The sequence below is a fragment of the Crinia signifera genome, chromosome 1 (genome assembly GCF_055691185.1).
Source record: "Crinia signifera chromosome 1, ASM5569118v1, whole genome shotgun sequence".
Taxonomy (NCBI): domain Eukaryota; kingdom Metazoa; phylum Chordata; class Amphibia; order Anura; family Myobatrachidae; genus Crinia; species Crinia signifera.
In genome coordinates this window covers 107682481-107701729 of record NC_139217.1, presented here as the reverse complement: position 1 = coordinate 107701729, position 19249 = coordinate 107682481, and the positions used below count along the sequence as shown (strand labels likewise).

The 19249-nt window shown below is 44.9% G+C and overlaps 1 protein-coding gene across 2 annotated transcripts in view; it reads left to right on the top strand.

The window, feature by feature from the left end:
* The window catches only part of OTUD4 (OTU deubiquitinase 4), a 46956-nt gene extending 28229 nt beyond the window's left edge, over positions 1–18727 (top strand). Inside the window, exons 14-20 of one of the 2 annotated variants that reach the window (XM_083171150.1) lie at positions 762–924; positions 2766–2880; positions 3787–3836; positions 7236–7365; positions 13739–13996; positions 14116–14156; positions 16110–18727. In XM_083171150.1, coding sequence (XP_083027276.1) covers positions 762–924; positions 2766–2880; positions 3787–3836; positions 7236–7365; positions 13739–13996; positions 14116–14156; positions 16110–17249 — 1897 coding nt within the window. In that variant the 3' untranslated portion in view covers positions 17250–18727. Of the gene's footprint in view, positions 1–761; positions 925–2765; positions 2881–3786; positions 3837–7217; positions 7366–13738; positions 13997–14115; positions 14157–16109 lie in introns of both variants that reach the window. The other variant, XM_083171147.1, reaches the window with a different exon arrangement.
* The last annotated feature ends 522 nt before the right edge of the window (positions 18728–19249 follow it).

The following is a 19249-nucleotide window of genomic DNA, read 5'->3' as shown; positions in this document are numbered from 1 at the left end:
TATCCGTTGTAGAATTGGGGTCATTTTAGAATCCATCAATTGGGACTTACAGTAACATCATTCATGCTTATACATTTTCAGTATGTTTCTCATATGTGCCAACAGGGACATCAGTCATATGGGAGCAGTGTTTGCTGGGCTGAAATGTGCGGCTTGTGTGTTCGCAATCACAAACATGCACAGAAGTGCAAAAGGCAGCGCAGGCTTCTAGGGCTGCATCATCTGCTGATGGAGCTGCTGTTAGAACAGGGGAGTTGCTTCCTATTGGAATTGCTTTCTCTGCTAATTGCATTCAGAACTAGCATCCTGGTGAGAAAACGCCTCCCACTGGGACTGCGCCTCTGGCTGTCATTAGCAGGTAGCTGCAGCTCCAAGGCAAAAGCCACCACTGGACATTACGCCGATCTGTATAGCCATGACAAGAAACCTAATATATGTGATTACAGATGAGGAGACACTAGGAAAGATTACTAATGTTTGCTGGATAAGTGGGTCATCAATGCTACAATTAAGGTTTCCAAGAGGTTTCATAATACCAGATTTATATATTCTACATTTCTGCACTTGCCAGATTCAGTGGGGTCTGTAATAGAGATTGCTGTGCGCACATTAAATGTTTTAATCTTAATTGGCTGTTTAGTGGTTTATACTCCTATGAAATGTGTCACTATTCTGCTGTAAAAATATATATAAGAAAGATCAGTATAATTTAGTGTAACATGACCGATTTGAGAGTATATGTACTATGTGTCTTTTCATAGGAAGGTTGAGCGGGAGCGCAGTGAAGACTCGAACTACTTTAAAAGAGAGAATCTTCACTTTGGTCTGACCCCAGAGGAACGTAGGGAGAAACAAGTCATTGAGGAGTCCAAATCCTTGTACGAGATGCAACACAGGGACACCGATGCATTTCCAGCACTATCTGTGAGCGTTTACAAGGATAACCATACCTATTTAACTTTTATATGTTGATAAAGTAGTAAAATAGCTGTAACTTTTTATTTTATTACTTTTATTTAGCAACAGTATCTATTATCCCAAGTCTGTCACAAGACACCTCTCATTTCCTCCTTGTGTATTTCAAAAACTATCTATTTAATATACTTTGCTCAGCTTAATAGCTTTTGTGCCCTTCATACAGTGTGGTTTTATTTTCCTTTTTTCCCTTTTAGTCTATAAACCCTGCAGACATAACTTGTACATTATAAACCTTACGTTCAGCTTTTTCATCACTTGGCGTTAGTGCCAATCTGTATCAGAGCGTGTCTTTACACTCTGGCAGGGTTGTCTGTTGGGACGCTGTACGCTGATGCTTCCCGGGATAGTATTACACATCCTAGGAAGGCTTTGTTTCCTAGGCAGGAAAATGCTGTTTACCTGCCACACTTGAGCATGTGCTGCATTCAGCAATCTTGAAGCTGAGGTTCCAGTGATTCAGTAGGAGGGAATTTGTTACTATTTTGGTGACAAGATGGATGGGTTGGTGCTCAAGTGACCTATGTCCGAAGGGGCTGCAGGACCAGAGTGGTCAGACTCTTAATTGCAGTACGAAAAACAGGTATGTACTGCGCTCACCTTCTTGGGTGCTTTAATGGTGGGTGCCACTATCCAATACCCCTTGATGTTGATTGGTCGAAATATGCTATGGTAAAAAATATATATTGAGGATGAGACCAGTGGTGATATGCTGATACACTAATAGCACATTGGTGTGCTGTTGTGACACACGATGAATAAATCAACTGTGCTGCACATGTGGGTGTAAAAGATAACAAATGTATTTGATTGTTAATAAAACAAAACATGAAATGAGATGAAACGGGGATGCAACCTAAATGCGAGTCAATGGTAGGACTGAATGCCGGGCAGCTTCCACTCACTTGGAGTGGTGTCCGCTGTCGGCAAGTGGTGGGGGAGATGAGAAAAATGGGGGAGCTGGATGTGGTGTCACTAATTCCTGTGTTGTGGTGACATTCAGGAAGGACACAGGGTGGTGACATCCTTGAAAAAGGCCAGATCCCGGCCGAAACGTGTTGGGACACACCACCCCACCCCACACACTGACATCCTCCACAGAAAGTCTCCTCCCTGAAGTGGAGTAGAGCGCACGCCACTCCAGGAGACGCCGGTCCGCACAACCCGGAAGTTGCGAACACTCTGTTGCAGCAGTGTGGATCAGCTGCTGACGTCTCTGCCTGCAGTGCAAGACGCCGGCTGAGACACCACTGGTTGCATCCTCAATATATATTTTTGACCATAGCATATTTCTACCAATCAACATCAAGGGGTATTTGATAGTGGCACCTACCATTAAAGCACCCAAGAAGGTGAGCGCAGTACCATACCTGTTTTTCTTACTGTTTTAGTGGTTAGACTACATGTTGTGGTTTTTGTTCTAATCTAAACATTAGACATCATTAAACTATACACTGTCCGTAATGGAGAACCTTGGCCCTCCGGCTGTTGTTGAACTACACATCCCAGCATGTATGCCCTGCAAGTTATAGAATGGCCAAATCTCAAAACTGCTTGTAGGGCATGCTGGAATGTGTAGTTAAACAGCTGGAATGCCAAGGTTCTCCCTCACTGCTCCTTATTGTATATAATGAGGTACTGTGCTATATGCAATACAGTATTTGCAGTTACATTAATAAGTAACAGTGGGAAATACATTTACAGGAGAATGTGATATTTTTGGGTTGTATTTTTATTTTTTTGTACATTAGTAAATATGGTTTTCATTCCCAATTACTGCATTTTACCAGGCTTCAGCGGTTGATGCTTCTGTACAGAGTTCTGATGGATTACCTGTAAAAAGGAGTCCCACCTTAAACAGTGAGAAAAGTAACAGGAGGAAATCTGAAGTAGAAGATCCAAAAAGTAATTGTTGAATGACTATACTTATTTTTATTGTATAATATTTTAGCTTCTGTTACAGTGATAGCCAACATCTGTTTGGATAACACTGGAACATGGGATTTGAAGGCTTCTCCAGGACTTTGGGAAAAAAAAAGAGAAATGAAGCAGCGCTTAAATGATAGACCGGGTGAATCAATTTAAATTAAAATCCCATCACTCTGTCTCCACAATGCTGCCATGTGTGTGCTGTCTGCTGACTACACATGTAATGTGATGACCTTCTGCAGTAACTTGCTGGGGTCCTGTCATTTATTTTTATTGTCTGATGGGGTCCCAAGCAGTGGCTGCAGCCCCCCAGGTAAAATCTGCCACTGTAGTGAAGCCAGGTGCTGCCTGTGAGACTGCTTTGGCTTTACTATGACTGGCTGTGACTTCCTATTGAAAGTCCAACCTGCCAATCACCAAGGCAGTCCCATTGGGAGGTGTTCCCTCCCTCTGGGATGCCTATCTGTGGGCTGCCGTGCCCATAAAATCCCAAATCTGCACATGCGCAGTACCCACATCGGTACTCCGCATGTGCTGGTCCCTGTGCCTGTACAGGTGCCGGGACCGTGCTTTCCCTTCTTTGCGCTGTTGCTGAAACAGCCCATAGAAGCTGACCACATGCGCAGTACAGAGGTCAGTACTATGCATGCACCAGTCCCGGTGCCTGTCATCATAGTACAGGCACCAGGAACATATGGGAGGGGGGTTAGGGAAACCCAGTCGGTACCAGCCGACTGGGTCCCAGAGCAAAATAGATTGAGGACCCCTGATCTACAGTATCTCTCTCACACACACCTCTAGTCTCCATTACTGCATTCTATGTCATTTTCTTCGTAGTAAAACATTTGCAGTCAGTCATCTGTGCTTTTCTGTTTTAATTAGGTTCCAAATTATCTCAGCCAGAGAGAGTGAGTGACCAGAAATTAAGTGAGGTGAGTCCTAAATGAACTAGTGCTCTTTAGATGCAAGAGCTGTGTGTATAAGTGGGGTGGGAATGATAGTCTGGATGTCAGAAATCCGACAGCGGAATCCAAACAGACAGAATACCGGCTGACACCGGTGAGTTTTTAATAGCCTAACACCCCCCCCCCCCCTCCATATAGACTAATTGTAATCTCCTGACCATTACCATATAAATTCATATGAAATGGATTACAAATACCTTGCAATATACATAAACTTCCTTGAAGAAAGGAGATCTGTGGTCTTATTTCAATAACAACTGCTGCAATTTTTAATAGGATGAGTCCATTAAATCTTATTGGGCCCACACATGGAGTCGTCGAAATTCCACCATGTTTATTTACCTTTGTGATGTGTGCTCCTGCGTAGTAAATATTGCAAGACAAAATAGTATACAGTATGCATGCAGGTATTTTTTAACTAGATCTCGTGCACATTATAATTACTATTGTAGTTTAGTCAAAATCTGGAGTAGTAGAAATCGCAGGTGATTCATATCACATCATAAGTCCCACAAAAGCTGTGCAGAGTTACTGAGGGGTAGATGTATGAAGCAGTGATAAGGGAGGACAAGTGGCAACCAATCAGCTGCTCTGTATAATTTTATATTATGAAAATTATAGATGTTCAGTGCTCATTGGTTGCCATGGGCCACTTCTCTGGCACACTTCTCCCTTATCACTCCTTCATACATCTACTCCTCTATTCCTTATAAGACCACTTGAAATCACTCTCTCCTCATTGCCTTTCCTTCACATATATATTTTTCTAACTCCCTCTTTTAAAGAATTAAAATCCTGTTATCTGTTTTTTAAACCTAATACTGTATCTTGTCTGTTACAGTTCACTTCTGTACAGTACTTAACCAATACCTTTAATAAAAATTTACAGTGTGTATAAGTTGTGTTACAAGTTTAGAAGACTACAATATATGTAAAAAGTAAAAAAAATACATTATTATATGGTTATTTAAGAACACATATACAACAGTTCCCTGCCACCAGTGAACTTATGAGGTGTGGCTATCAAATAATAAGACTGTACTTGTAAAAAAAAAAAAATACTTTGTGAGTTTATAAGGACTGGAGAAACATTGACCTTGGACTATCCCAAAATGGTTTTTCAAGTTTCACCCCTCTTACACAGATAGTTTGTAGTCACACAGCGATAAAGAAGTTATTTTTTTTGGTACTTGTTTCCTAGCACGGCCACAACGATCATGATCGGGGGCATCGCGGCCATCGCATGCACTAAAAAATCGGGTGCGATGGTACCGACGCGATGCCCACGATTTCCCATAGGGAACAATGTTAAATGCCTCAATTTACCCGCGATGCCCCCGATTTCCCATAGGAAACAATGTTAAATGGCTCAATTTACCCAAATCATCATAGGGAACAATGGTAAATGGGCCAGAAACCCCCCAAAACACCCCTGAACAGTGAAATGTCCCCCCAAAAGTAGTTTACGCCACCCCACGATCAACGCGAACCCGAAGCGTGGCGAGCCCGCGAGGGGCGGCGGTACGCGTCCTCCGACCTTTTCATACCCCCACTATCCACGTCGGCGTGGAATTGAGAATAGAATAGTGTGGCGAGCGCAGCGAGCCACCGAGCCCGAAGCGTGGCGAGCGCACACGGATACCTGTGAAGCCCGCTAAGGGACGCGTTTACCTGTGAAGGTATCCGCGTCCCCTCGCTGCGCTCGCCACGCTTCGGGCTCGCTGCGCTCGCCACACTATTCTGTTCTCAACTCCACGCCGACCTGGATAGTGGGGGTATGAAAAGGTCGGAGGACGCGTACCGCCGCCCCTCGCGGGCTCGCTTCACTCGCCACGCTTCGGGTTTGCGTTGATCGTGGGGTGGCGTAAACTACTTTTGGGGGACATTTCACTGTTCAGGGGTGTTTTTGGGGGTTTCTGGCCCATTTACCATTGTTCCCTATGAGGATTTGGTGAAATTGAGGCATTTAACGTTGTTTCCTATGGGAAATCGGGGGCATCGCGAGTAAATTGAGGCATGTAATATTGTTTCCTATGGGAAATCGGGGGCATCGCGTCTGGACCATTAAAGCCTTTTTTTAGCCGCATACGACGCGACCGACGCGATTTTGACTTTTTTCAATGGGAAAATCGGGGGCATCGCGTCGGTCGCGTCGCAGACCACTAAAAATGACACCCGATGCCCGCGATTGTGGCCGTGCTAGGAAACAAGTACCTTTTTTTTCTACTGTGCTGTAAAAATTCTTCCTTCACAAGCAGAGCAACCTGTTAACTTAAAAGGTTTAGTTAAATTGAACAAAAATGAGTGGCACAAGAAATACACAGTAGCAAAAGGTCGTTAAGATGTCAAAATTGATGAATGCGCTAGAACCACTTGCACATAAAAAAACAGAAAATGAAAATTCGAATTGAACATGGTAAACATTTTGTATTACGGTCATAACAATAGTTTGTGCTAAGATGGCTCCACGGCTTCTCACTGCCCTGCAGGAAAAAAATCTGTAGTGAATGTGTACAGATCTTTTGGAACAAATTCTGGTGGCTAAGTTGTCACTTGTGCAGAAACATGGATCTGGCAGTATGATCCTGAGACACCATGGCAGATCATGCATTGGTAACCACCATCATCACTTCATCACTGAGAATAAAGACAGATTAGCTGTTTGTGCAACATGGAATCAATATTACTACAGACATTTTCTAGAAACCTTTGTGAAAGAATCAGTTTAAAGATGTTGAAACATGGTTTCATCTTCCATCAGGACAACGCACCAACCCTCGCCGCTCACTCTGTAAAGCCGTTTTTGGCTGAGAACCAGACTCCAGTCCTAGAACACCCTCCTTAATCATCAGACCTAGCAGCATGTGACTTCTTTCTATTCCTTAAAGCCAAAGCTGTACTCAAGGGGAAACCTGTTCTGTGACATTTACTGAGGTAGCGAAGAAAACAATGGAGCTGTTGAGCCAGCTGAGCTACAACATGGCTCTCGCCAGTGTGTATGTAGAAGGGTAATAGAACAAAGTTGTGCTTAATAAACATTAATTATAGCATCAGTCTTGTCACGTAATAGCCATACCTCAAATGGGTGAAAGTGCAAAACATGGGTTCTAGACATAAATGTCTTCATCATTCAACAAGTGTTACATCCTATTGTAAAGCGCAACGGAATCTGTTGCGCTATATAAGAAACTGCAAATAAATAAATAAGGATGGTTTTAAGATGATGAAGAGTATATGTTAACGGATTGAACGCCATGGTCATGCAGTATAGTTGAAGGTTGCTCATTCTGTGAGTGCTGTGAAAATCCTGAAATGATACTAATTATTGTTTGGTTATGCACTCATTAGAGTGGCTTTAATTCACAGGAAATAACAAATCCGCTTGCTACCTCTGAAGCTGTCTTATTACATGATGCCCCTGTTCTTCCATCCCCTGCTGAGCTGCAGACACCCACCGCAGTGCCTTCTGAACCCCCAATGGTAACACCCTGGTCAGGTCAGTCTGTTTCCTAAAAAGTGTAAATCATCATTTCTTTTGTTTAGTCTGTTTATATTAAAATAAGGCAAGGCAATTGGTACACCCAAATATACACAGTAATGTAATTGGTTTCTTTCTACAATAAGAGGGAGGAGTACCAAAAAAACCAATAGGCATAATTTCAGTGAAATAAGTTTTGGGGAATCAGAATCACTTTATTGGCCATGTATACTCTCGTATACTAGGAATTTTTTGTGGATACAGTGCAGCTTCGAGCACGGTACAAGAGGGATAACAGGACATACATACATTGCATCAGTTGTGCATACAAATGACCATTCACATGTTAGGATTTGCAAGGTTAGACAGAGCCGTCAGGTGTTTAGATTAGCAGTATCCGAGTACATTGTTCAATAGCTGAATAGCTATCGGGAAGAAGCTTTTTGCGGTTCTTGATGACTTCGCAGGGATGGACCTGAAGCGTCTACCTGATGGGAGAATATCAAACAAGTTATGGCCAGGGTGGAGTTTGTCAGCCACGATCTTCCCAGCTCGCTTCTTGACCCTACTTAAGTATTGTTCCCTTACAGGGGGAGGTCCGTCCCAAAAATCTTCTCTGCTGTCCTGACCACTCCTTGTTTGTCAGATTCATTGGCCCCTCCATACCAGATTGTAATAGAGGAGCATAGAACGGACTCCACGATAGCAGTATAAAAGAGCCGCAGCAGCTCCTGCGGAATGTTGAATTAGTGCATCCCATTTAATTCTGGGTGGTTTACGGTACTTTCTCTTTCGTCCATCCTGGTGACACCGCTAACCTTGGGATGTAGGAGGGTCTGCATGAGCAAGGCACCTATGCTGACTTCTTTTGAGAGCAGTGTCCTCCCTTCTGCATCCCAGGATACTTCAGTTGGTTTTAGGTGCCCACAGGAGTGGGTGCTGTGCTTGCAGGCTGCAGCCGTTTTTCCTTTGGATTTTTAGAGTAGCTAGGGTTTATTATTTTATTAAATTTCACTAGTTAGGCAGGTTTTTGTCCAGGGTTACTTCTTGTAGAAGTTCACACACACTGAGAGCGCAGCAGAGGCTGACAGCAGCACGTACTGTCAGCGCTCTGTGTGCGGAGGGAAGCTGTCTGCTCCCTCCACACAGTGCTCAACCTCTGCACAAGAGAGGTTTTCCTGGGCTCTGGGGGTGTCCAGAACCGGCTCCCTGCTTGGGGGGGGATCATAGGGGACAGACCCCCCGCGATGACGGCCACCATCTTGGAAGAGTTTATAGGCTGAAATCCCTTTGGGATGGTGAAGGAGGGGAGAGAGCACTTTCCTTCCCACTACGTCAAAGCATTCAGGGTCCAAGTTTGGGGCCTTTAAGCCATCCTTTCGCTCATCCTTTTGGGGGTGGGGGGGGGGGGGGGTGGCATCTAACAGAGGACAGACAGGAAGAGGAAAGTGTCTATCCAGTAGGGGGCACCCAGATCCCGTTTCGGGGCCTTTGCGAAGAAACGTGTCCAAAGGAGAGGATAAGTCCTCTGCATGATGGGACGGAGACTCCCCGTTCTGGGATCAGAGTGGGGGTCATCTCCTGAAGTTTCGGGACAGGTGGAGAGATTCCACAACGGATCCCTGGGTTTTTTTCCATAATTTCACAGGGTTACAAGATAAATCTCAGGGGGTCTCCTCCAAGAAGATTTCTCGCTACGCCCTTACCACGGGAAGATCGCATGCGGACAGCTCTCTTGGGGGCTGCAACGTCTCTTATAGAGAAAGGGGTAGTGGTCCCAGTACCTTAAGGAAAGGAACAGAGGATTTTATTCAATTATTTTCCTCGTCCCCAAACCAGACGGGTCATTCAGACCCATTCTAAATTTGAAATCTTTAAACCTGCATCTCTGGGTGGACCATTTTCGCACAGAATCTCTTCGATCGGTGCTGTTGAGCATAAAGTCGGGAGAATTTCTAGCATCGGTGGACATCCAAGATGCTTATCTGCATGTGCCTATCTGCAGGAAACGTAAGTCGTTACTACGGTTCGCGATAGGAGAGACTCATTTACAGTTCCAGGCTCTGCCGTTTGGTCTGGCCACAGCGCCGAGGGTCTTCACAAAAGTGATGGCTGTCATGGCAGCGGCCCTCAGGCTGAAGGGTATAGTAATTATCCCTTATCTGGACGTCCTTCTGTTCAAGGTGGAGTCAGCAGAGAAGTTGCAGGAACATTTGGCTATTGCTACAAAGTTCTTTCAAGGCCAGGGGTGGTTGTTGAACCTCCTGAAGTCTCATTTGACTCCCAAGCAGAGACTTCAGTTTCTGGGGGTGATTTTGGACACACACTTACATCGAGTGTTTCTACCAGAAACCAAGGCAGTGGACATTCGTCACTTGGTACTGTTTATTCTGCATTCTCCAAAACCTACAATTTGGCATGGTGTGAAGCTGCTTGGCAAGATGGTGGCGACCTTCGAGACTCTGCAGTTTGCACGGTTTCCGAGGATTTTTCAGTGGAACATTCTCTCATGTTGATCAGGGAATTCAAAGACCATGAAGCAGGAACAGTTGTCGCTGTCTCTGGAGACAAGCGAGTCTCTGATCTGGTGGACGGATCTGGAAACTCTGCAGCTGGGGCGCACTCTCCACTCGTGGGATTGGCTGGTCACAACCGACGCCAGTCTCAGGGGCTGGGGGGCAGTGGTTCTACACCGGAGGTTACAGGGTGGTGGTCCAAGGAAGAATCCAGACAGCCGATCAACATACTGGAGCTCCGGGTGGTTTGGAACACCCTTCTACAAGCAGAGGATCTTTTGAAAGGTTCACCAGTATGTGTACAGTCGGACAATGCCACGGCTGTGGCTTACCTGAATCATAATGGCGGGACTTGCAGGAAGTCTCGCGGATTTTCAAGTGGGCAGAGGTGAACATTCCTGCTGTTGGCTGTATTCCATCCAGGGATCTGGAATGTCGAGGCGGATTTCCTCAGCAGGGAACAGCTGTTGGAGGGAGAGTGGGCGCTTCATCATGAAGTCTTCCAGGAGATAGTGTCTCGCTGGGGACTCTGGGGCAGATTTATTAAACTTGGTGCAAGTGATAGTGTCTGGTTTTTATCACCGGCCAATCAGCTCCTACCTGTGAAGTTACAGGCTTGGTTTGAAAAATGATAGGTAGGAGCTGATTGGCAGGTGATAAAATCCAGACACTTAATCACTTCTCCAAGCTTAATAAATCTACCCCTCTGAGAGGTAGACTTGATGGCGTCCAGGAACAACTGTCAGGTTCCTAGGTTCTGTTATCGGACCAGGGATCCGACCACTTGGGAAGTGGATGCCATGACTGTTCCATGGCATTTCAACATTGCCTATGTATTTCCTCCGTTCCCAATGATCCCGCGGGTACTGAAGAGAGTGGAGTCTCAGAGGGTACAAACCATTCTGATTGCCCCAGAATGGCGCAGGAGGTCGTGGTATTCAGACATACTGCGGTTTTCGAAGGACTCTTGGCGTCTTCCTCTTCGGCCGTACCTACTAAGACCAGGACCATTTCTACACCTGGACCTATCTCGGCTCAATTTGACGGCCTGGCTTATGAAACCTCCCTATAAAGGAAGAAAGGGTTTTCAGATGCGGTCATCCAGACTTTTCTCAGGGCTGGTAAGCCTGTGTCAGCTAAAAATACCAATCTGGTCTGGAAGATCTATATCAGGTGGTGTGAGCGTCAGAGGGTACATACTTCTAGGTTCAAGGTATGGAGACTGTTGCAATTTCTCCGGGATGGATTTTCTGCAGGGCTCAGTCTGCAGTCCTTAAAGGTGCAACTCCCGGCTTTATCCATTTTTTTTTTCAGAAGAGGGTAGCCCTGTTACCTGAGGTTCAGACATTTTTACAGGGCGTCATGAGACTTAAACCCCCATATAGGAATTTTGTCGTATTACAGAATCATCCTTTTGATCCTTTTTGTTGGCCATTGCTTCGGCTAGGTGTGTTTCTGAATTAGGGGCCTTGTCGTGCAAGTCTCCGTTTTTGATTTTTCACGAGGATAGGGCTGTCCTGTGAACAGTGCCTAAATTTCTACCTAAGGTAGTATCATCTTTTCACTTGAAGCAGGAGATTGTACTCCCCGGTGTTTTCTCTGCCTGGAGGGACGAAAAATAGGGACAAGTTAAAAAAACTGGATATTTTTCGCGCCTTGCGTATATACGTGGAAAGCGTAAAGGATGTCTGCAAAACTGATTGAGATTGGCACCAGAAATCACCTTCTGTAAATATGTATGATTGATTTTTTTTTGTGCTGGTAGTGTCTCTGAACCGTGTGCTTTTATATATAGAGCTGCATACATCTTTAAACGTCCATATTCCTTTGACCAGAAGCCATACAAGCCATACAAATGTATGAGTACAATGTGCTTTCATTCAATTACTGTCCAGTTTTATGGGTTTGGTATAGGGGTCCCACTGGTAGGACCCAGACAGCATAGTGAGCGCAACTAAGCCCCTTGCGGGCACGGTGGCTCGCTATGCGAGCCACCTATTCTATTCTCCCTCTATGAGGGTCGTGGACCCCCACGAGGGCAAATAGCCGACAGCCGTCGGGAACCCGGCTGTCGGTGTTTTGACAGTCGGGATCCCGACGTCGGGTAAATGCCGGTCGGGACCCCGTCCGGCACCCCAGTTTTATATCTGTGGTTTACCATGTTCATCTCCTGTCACAATTTTTGTAGATAGAAATATCGGTACTTGTTTCCTAGCACGGCCACAAATCTTATGGATCGTGTACCTTTAGTTAAGGTACACGATCCATACGATGGACCCGATTTCCTTTGAAATCAGGTCCATTTGGCCGGCCAGGACAAAATATCGGGGGCATCGCGTCGGTCGGGACCGTTAACAATGGTCCCGACGCGATGCCCGCGATTTCCCCATAGGCTTCAATGTTAAAAAATATTTTAACATTGAAATCGTGTCGGGAAAGGTAAAATATCGGGGGGCATCGCGTCGGTCGGGACCATTAACATAGGTCCCGACGCGATGCCCCCGATTTTTACATAGGCTTCAATGTTAAAAGATTTTTTAACATTGAAATCCTGAAAAAATGTGAAAAATGTGAAATGGGCCAATATGACCCATTTCACATTTTAGATGTCCCCGTCGTCACCCCACGATAGACGCCAACCCGAAGCGTGGCGAGCGCAGCGAGCCCGCGAGGGGCGGCGGTGCGCGTCCTCCGACCTTTTCATTCCCCTACTATCCACGTCGGCGTGGAGTTGAGAATAGAATAGTGTGGCGAGCCACCGAGCCCGAAGCGTGGCGAGCGCAGCGAGCCCCGCGAGGGGACGCGGATACCTTCAGTTATACGCATCCCCTCGCGGGCTTCACAGGTGTCCGTGGCGACGCGGACACCTGTGAAGTCCGCGAAGGGACGCGTTTACCTGTGAAGGTATCCGCGTCCCCTCGCGGGGCTCGCTGCGCTCGCCACGCTTCGGGCTCGGTGGCTCGCTGCGCTCGCCACACTATTTTATTCTCAACTCCACGCCGACGTGGATAGTAGGGGAATGAAAAGGTCGGAGGACGCGCACCGCCGCCCCTCGCGGGCTCGCTGCGCTCGCCACGCTTCGGGTTGGCGTCTATCGTGGGGTGGGGTGTACGCTGTGACATTTGGGGGGGGTTGGGAATATTTTACATTGAATCCAATGTAAAATCGGGTCCCAGGGACCCGATTTACATTTCATTCCAAAAAAAAAATCGGGTCCAAAATCGGTCGGTCGCGTCGATCGCATCGCATGCGATGCGATCGACCCGATTTTTCCGACACGACCACCCCGATGTAAATCGGTGTGGCCGTGCTAGGAAACAAGTACCGAAATATCCAATTGGTGCCAGACACATTTTTAAGTCTGTTTTCTCAGGAATATAATGAATGTTCATGCACCTGAGCTGTACAATAATACTGCACCGCGATTTAACTTTCATGTTTCAGCTCTGCATTAAACATTGGTTATATTGCATAGAGATAATATTTATGTTGCCGAAATGTGTACTTGGTGCAACTTGTGCCGGGTTCTCCTAATCATCAATACCTTTGCTGCTCACATTCATGGTAAAAAAAAATTATGAAAAAGCCACCACCATGTAATATGTGGTGTAAGTGCCCATACTATTATGAGCCATAGAGTGCATGTCTGTGTGTGGATGAGTTATTATGATGTTACTTACTACATATATCCCAGAAACTGTTGTCTCCTGGTTTTCATTTTATTTTCTTTCATGCCAGTTTAGATCATATTACGTGCATTTGAGCATTTATCCAGGCCCTTCACATTTTTCTCCACCTATACATCCATACATATATGTGTTTTTCCTAGGATGAATTTAGAAGTTCTTAGCTGATGTAGTTGCTTTTATTCGTAGGTATTCCAGAACAGATGCCGGTGTCTCCCGGGACTGGATCTGACTCTGCTATGTTACAACCTCAGGTGACCTCTGCTCCATATTCACCACTTACCGTTTCGATGCCAGCAGTTAACCAGCCCTTACTGCCTCTGCCTCAGTCTCTGAGTGCTTACCAGGACCCACTCTATCCCGGATTTCCTGTGACTGAAAAGGGGGAGAGAGCCACTGCACCTCCTCCCTACTCCCTTTGTAAAAATGGAGATGACCTACCTAGTGGTAAGTCATTTTGGGGGAGGGGAATTGCCTTTTGCAGAATGTAAACCTGTGGTTTTCATTAAATGGAATACAATGCTCTACATTATATCTATTTTTAGATTATTTTTTTCTCCTTCTAGATAAAAGCATCCTTCATTTCTTCTATAACCTAGGAATAAAGGTTAGTTTTTTTGTTTTTCCTCAGTGGTGTGTCCTTCTGTGTCAGCGCTATCAAATTACAAGAATAATAATCTCGACTGGCTTTGGCTTTGTTACGGTTATTTGTGGCCTTCATAAATACCAGGTGCTAGATAATTGTGGCACTTTGCAGATAATGAGTTACCGGAGTTGTTTTTGTTATATAGTGGTCTGTGGATTATGACCACTACCGAGAACTTTATTGTAGCCATGCTACAGAGAAATACCAAATACCACTGACTGCTTTCGGTACTTGTTTCCTAGAACGGCCACAATCGGGAGTAATCGTGTACCTTAACTTAAGGTACAAGATTACCGCGATGGATCCGATTTCCTTTGAAATCAGGCCCATTTTGCCGGCAAAGGCAAAATCGGGTCCGTCGCGTGCATTAACATGGCACGCGACCGACGCGATGGACCCGATTTTGCCATAGGGTTCAATAATAAAATATTTTTAACATTGTAATCGCGTTCATCGCGTCGGTCAAGATGCGATGGACGTGATTAAGCACATTTTACATAGCAAAAAATGGGAAATGCCCCAATATGGGCCATTTCTCATTGTATATGCCCCCCCCCCCCCCCCCCCCCTCATTGTGAACGTCACCCCACGATTGACGTCATCCCGAAGCGTGCGGTGGTACGCGTCCTCCGACCTTTTCATACCCCTACTATCCACGTCGGTGTGGAGTTGAGAATACAAAGTGTGGCGAGCCACCGATCCCGAAGCGTGGCGAGAGGACGCGTATACCTGTGTATACCTGTGAAGTTATGCGCGTCCCCTCGCTTTGGGCTCGGTGGCTCGCTGCGCTCGCCCCACTTTATATTCTCAACTCCATGCCGACGTGGATAGTAGGGGTATGAAAAGGTTGGAGGACGCGTACTGCCGCCCCTCGCGGTCTCGCTACGCTCGCCACGCTTTGGGTTGGCGTCAATCGTGGGGTTAAAATTGGTGTCTGGGGACAATTTTACATTGAATCCAATGTAAAATAGAGTCCCAGGGACCCTATTCACATTTCAATCAATGTAAAAATCGGGTCCATCGCATCGCGTGCGATTTGGTCGCATGCGAATGGACCGACGCGATTTTTCCGACCCGATCAACATCGGTGTGGCCGTTCTAGGAAACAAGTACCTTGCTTTCTTATAGCTGGACGATAATGCTGCTGCCTTACCGTAGCCACACATGCTTTCCCCAACAATAGCTAAAAGTGTTATTCCACTACCTAAAGCAGGGATGGGGAACCTTCTGCCCAGCAGCTGTTGTGGAACTACACATCCTAGCATGCTTTGTTACAGTTTTTCTATGTGGCCATGTTACAACTGTTGCATGGCATGCTGGGATGTGTAGTTCAACAACAGCTGGAGGGCTGAAGGTTCCCAATCCTTGACCTAAAGTTTCAAGAGATCCCCACATCTTAGATTAGGGTGGACAATAAGTGACCCTACATCTACTGTAGAACTTAGTGTTCATCCTAGCACCCACTATCTTTGAAAACCAATGCAATTCCTGTTCCCTGCCTGGGGTGTCGCTGTCTGCTGTGGTGTTTCTAGCACAGGTCTGGTTTGCATATCAGTGCTAATATATAGACCAGACTGTGCTTGAAGCACGACAGCAGACAGTGACACCTCAGGCAGGGAAGAGGAACTGAATGGGTTTTCAAAGACAGCGGGTGCTAGAATGAACATTGGAACTACACATCCCAGCAATCGTTTGTTGGCCATGTTATGCCCAAACCTGTTAAAATCTGGTCTTCTGTTAGCAGGACCATATTTACCACATATCCTTTTGTTCGTGTCATGAACCTCCTCGATCGATAGCACTATTTAATGCCATTGACACCGGCTACTCAGCCTATATATACTATATTATTAAATACTGCATGTTTCTTTTCTAAGTGACAAACGCTAATATTTATTTTTGTAATGTTTCAAGGCTTTTACGTGTCCGATGTGGCCCCCACACTTCTACTTGAACCCACTTCATCAAGCGTACTTAAATATGTGCAGGATGTACCCAAATGTTCATGTTTTCCCACAAAACCATTGGGTGCAGGAAACCAACGTCGATCAAAGTGAGGTAGACCCTTCAGTCTTCGCTCATCAATGCGACGTGAGGAATGAAAATCATCCGGCAACTTTATGTCCCCCAGGAGTGTTGACGTCACCTGTCCAAATGCCTGCTTTTGCTGGATCATTACCTCCCCAGCCTAACCAATCAGAGGACAAGCATCAGTTCCAGACACAGGGTAATGACTTTGAAGACTCTCTAGCAAGCAAGACCATGTACTCACAACCTCCTTTTGGACAGGGTTCCTACATGGGACCTGTTCCAATAGCATCACCATTTTTCCCACCTGTTTGGTATGGCTATCCATATCAAGGGTACATTGAAAATCCAGTTGTACGACAGAATGTATTTGTCACTCCTATGGATCGAGATTTTCCTGGAACCCTTACAACCGGGACGGTCATGGAAAATTTTTCAGTTCAAGAAGCAATAAAACAGCCCCAGGGGTTAATTAATGAATGCATACCAGATTTGCCTGTCTTTTCTGCTGGTGCTACAGCCAGCGAGTCTGGGTCGCAAACCTCATTGGTGAAAGAAGAACGAGTGATAACTCCCAGTACACCAGAGATATTAGAGCAGCAGAGTCTTCCAACAAAACTGAGTGATATGCAGCTGGCTCCAACTGTTTTAGCTGAAGCACCAGAAGACACAGAAGCTGCTGACAAAGGAATGGATGCTGGAGCCATAGCATCAGCACAGATCAATCCTGCTGATGAGAGGCCACACAGGGCAAGGGAAGAGAGCTCTGAGGATGAGAGAGAGGTGTCGAACATACTGAGTAGAGGCAGGTCAAAGAACTTTTACAATCAAGCCTATGGTACCAGGAGGCCTCGGAATGAGCGGTTGTATCAGCCCAACAGAGGAGGCTACCAGTATTTTAGAAATGAGGAGGGCTGGAAGGGTCCGAGAAACAGGGAAGATGGTTATCAGCACCACCGAAATGCCAGGGGCAGGCCTAGTCGGAGACGGCCAATGGGAGATGCATACAGGCCACAACATGAATGAAAACTCCTAGTTGTCCTTTAAAGAAAAAAAAAAACTGATTATTTTCCTTTCACTTTTATTTATTTGGATAGTATATTCAAGATAATAAAATGAAAATCCTATATTCTTTAATGTTCAGATAAAGGGTTAGTATGGGGAAAACTATCTGCTGGCTAAAGTTTTAACCATTTGTGTTTTTTGTAATATTTTTGTGGTTATTACAGAATAGACTGATAAGTGGGGATTGTTTCTTGACCGTGTGGTCATGATTTATTTAAATAGAAGTTTACTATTGGAAACCTTCAGCGTTCTATGAGGTGGAAAATTGTACTGTCCAATTTCCACACCTTGGCACTGGGTTAATGTTAATGCAGTGCAAATGTTGGATTGTCACACCAAATATAGGTGTCACTTTTTTGATAATTTTAAATGCCTTAGATATCTGATAACTGTTGCTTCTGAATGTGCTTCCATTCCAAAGGCCTTTCATTTTGGGATTTCCCAAACCTTGTTAATAATCAAGAGGGAGAAACTTGAATGTAGCTTATGGTGACTTGTAAATAAAATTGTTTAACCACTTAAGTGCTAGGGACGATGTTGCATTGTCTACACGGCAATGAATAAACTAATCAGTGTTTGATTTTTTAAAAGTAACTCCCAAGTCATCATGGGAAAAATGTTGGGCGTGTTGCCCTATTCTATAATAAAGTTAGGGGTTATTGCAATGGAAGCTAACATTTAGCATTTGCTTTGTGTAAAGCTCAGCTTGGTGGTAGAAACGTATCATGCCACTTGTGGGTCAGGGACATTAATTTAACTGGAGTGATGACAAATTGGGCAATGGCTGGTCGCTGCTAGCAATAACTTTTAAAGCTGCAGAGTGAATGATTGACAGCCTGTGTTCCAGCGCAGAACTCCTGAAAGCAACTACGGATGCTATACTTTGCACTGACATATCATAAAGACGTGTAAGCATATCATTTTATTTTATATTTTAATTCTGATGAACTTACACTACGCTGTTTCTTGCGCTTCAATGATCTTTTTTTTTTTTTTAAAGACGCATAGTGTTTAACGTAACATCATTTTTTGTTATGCTTATGTATGTAAATATATCCCGTTCCCTTTTACCCATGTTATTTAGATTTGTTTTTGTTGCTTTTGGTGGACTCTTGAATGTGTTCAGATTTACAATGTACTTGATGCTTATCGTTTGCAGTAAAAGTGTGTGGGAAGCATACTGTATATTCTTGTACTTTATCTCCTGAGTGCAGTGTGTTTGCAAGCTGCTTTTGCTGACCTCATGTTTACATGTTGCGTATGTTGGTTTTTATTTCCACTCTACATCCAGATTAAAGGACTGATTTAGCGCCATTGACTGGTAAGCATGGTTAACTTTGGTTTCTCAATGTATTCATGTTAACAAAACATCAGTTATGTGTTTGTCTTGTTTAACGTTAACAAAAATTTACTAATAAAGAAAAACTTGTCTATTTAAATGATGTACAAAGAAACTGTATTTTTAATGAAAATAGAAAAAGAATACATGTTTACTTGAAGTTGGCTGATATTGTCGAAATATTCCGACAGTTGGAATTCTAACCGGTTTTCGCTCTGCTCGATGGGCAGAATTCAATGTTCCTCCTGTCAAGTGGCGAAAAGTGGGTGTGTTGGCGAAAACATCCGTTGATTTTCGAGAAATGGCCGTGAATTCAACAATCCATGGCCGTTTACACCAAAACAGATCCGACTGGTTTTAAAGTCAGATCGGTACTTGTGAGTTATCCGGGCGCCCGATTTTTGGTCGTATACGCATCGCGTCGCATCGCATGGCATCGTATGTTAACCAAATGGCATGCGATGCGACGAGATGACCACCCGAACCCGATTTTACATCGGGTACCATGTAAAGTGATCACGTCGCATCGCATGTTAACCACATGGCATGCGATGCGATACCACCCGATTTTAGCAGTGTAAAACCCCCAAGAAAGTGTCCCAAAAAGTGACACAATGTCAGT